The following is a 1,726-nucleotide window of genomic DNA, read 5'->3' as shown; positions in this document are numbered from 1 at the left end:
ATTAATTATCGTTATAACAGTATAAATAATGCATGATTGTTACCATATTATTTTTGTTAACAAAACGTAACAATTGAAAATAAAAATAACAGTATCAAAATATAAATTATCAGTATAAATGTAAAAATAATGTATGATTGTTAACATATTATTTTTGTTAACAAAACGTATCTTATCAAAATGAATGAATAAAAATATGAATATATCACTTAAATCACTGAGGTTTGCAAAAACATTAAGCTGTTTTCATTAAGCTATTAAGAAGACACATACGAATATATAATGAAATGTAACACAAATGCCTCGAGTGTGATAACAAAATCGAAGCTTTTACCAACATTCAGTTCTACAAATTCATAAAACTTCAATAAAAATTAACGATTTCGTTATTTTTACAGACATGAAAACTGCCTTCCAATGAAACCAACGATGTTTTAATGTGAGTCAAATATCAAGAAAACACACGGAACCACGGACAGCGGGCAATGTCGTGGCGCAGGATTCTCCCAGACGATGTTTGGTGTGTCACAATCAGTGTTGTATTTCATACACATTATTATCGGCTTTATCTCATCTCTTTCTTGTATTCTTTTACCATGGAGGACAGCTCTTTCATGGCCTCAAAAATCCCTTCACCTGTTGTTGCGCAGGCGGCTTGAATGTACCACTTCCGTGAAGTCAGCTTGTGTAAGCTCATCAGGTCTGCCACTTTCGAGGTACTTAATGCATCTATTGAAAAGAAATTATGAAAATTATTTAGAAGTAATATAAATTTCATAAAGTTCATTAATTACTTTAAGTAATTGCATTTGCGTCCAAAATTCCACTTTTCTCTCTATCGTATCTCCTTACTCGGAAGATCCTGTTTGTTGGCAATGACCACCACCGGAACTCCTCTCATTTCATCGCTGTTTAAAATCCCAAACAGTTCTTCACGTGACTCCAGGATTCTCTCTCTGTCATTACTGTCCACAACATACACCAATCCTGCAGTAAAGAAAATTTGCTTTAGATCTAGAGTTTCTTACATTAATTTTTATCCATGTTTTACAAGGAAAATAAAGAACCAGGAACTGTGCAATGGATTTTTATATTCAGTAAATTCACCTTCGGTGTTATTAAAGTAGTGTTTCCACAGTGGTCTGATTTTGTCCTGACCCCCGATGTCCCAGACGGTGAAGGTCACGCCCTTTACGGGGGACACAGTCTCCACATTGAAACCTATGGTAGGGATGGTGGACACAATCTCATTCAGCTTTATCTTGTACAATATTGTTGTCTTTCCTGCAAATGAATAGGACTAGCTTTGTAAACATGGCCGTTGAAATGTAAACAAAAGAATGAAATCAACATGCATACTGAAAATTTGAGTAATCAAATTTAATATGTATGATTTTTTTGTGATTTTTAAATAAACAACTTACCAGCAGCGTCTAATCCCAGCATGACAATCCTTGCCGGAGACCCAGAGGAAAAAGACTCGAAAAGATCCTTCAAGCTTGAGAAAAATAAACCCATGGTTTTTAAGTAAGGTAATTGAACTATAGTATCAGTTTTCTATTCGTATTTCTGAGGGTTATCTAGTGATCAAACACTCAATTTCAGTTTAATGGTTTATGATATTCTCGAGACTTTATATACTATACCTATGCCATGTTTAAAGTCTACACGTGCCATTTAAATGCTGGCACAATCAACGATTTATTCTCCAGCGTGTCAGGTATGA

General features: G+C 34.4%; 1 protein-coding gene across 2 annotated transcripts; it reads right to left on the bottom strand.

Annotated features, from left to right (window-relative positions):
* LOC128165774 (ADP-ribosylation factor-like) lies at window positions 1-1,726 on the bottom strand. 2 transcript variants are annotated; one of them, XM_052830604.1, is made up of 5 exons: window positions 1,647-1,726; window positions 1,425-1,498; window positions 1,108-1,284; window positions 853-987; window positions 1-729 (listed from the first exon to the last, which is right to left on the bottom strand). In XM_052830604.1, the coding sequence occupies exons 2-5, from the start codon at window positions 1,444-1,446 to the stop codon at window positions 566-568; spliced, it is 498 nt and encodes a 165-aa protein (XP_052686564.1). In that variant the 5' UTR covers window positions 1,447-1,498; window positions 1,647-1,726; the 3' UTR covers window positions 1-565. The 2 variants fall into 2 exon arrangements, with proteins under 2 accessions (XP_052686564.1, XP_052686563.1); XM_052830603.1 differs by lacking the exon at window positions 1,647-1,726 and having other exon boundaries at window positions 2-729; window positions 1,425-1,578.

The sequence above is a fragment of the Crassostrea angulata genome, chromosome 10 (genome assembly GCF_025612915.1).
Source record: "Crassostrea angulata isolate pt1a10 chromosome 10, ASM2561291v2, whole genome shotgun sequence".
In the NCBI taxonomy this organism is placed as follows: domain Eukaryota; kingdom Metazoa; phylum Mollusca; class Bivalvia; order Ostreida; family Ostreidae; genus Magallana; species Magallana angulata.
This window is presented reverse-complemented; position numbering and strand designations above follow the sequence as displayed.

Bases quoted from the DNA above. Each gene is read 5' to 3' on its own strand.
- LOC128165774 (XM_052830603.1), bottom strand. From the start codon at position 1,518: ATGGGTTTATTTTTCTCAAGCTTGAAGGATCTTTTCGAGTCTTTTTCC. The intron at 1,285-1,424 runs GTAAGTTGTTTA...ATTCATTTGCAG, and splicing joins GCTGGGATTAGACGCTGCTG to GAAAGACAACAATATTGTAC. The intron at 730-852 runs GTAAGGAGATAC...TCTTTTCAATAG, and splicing joins CAACAAACAGGATCTTCCGA to ATGCATTAAGTACCTCGAAA.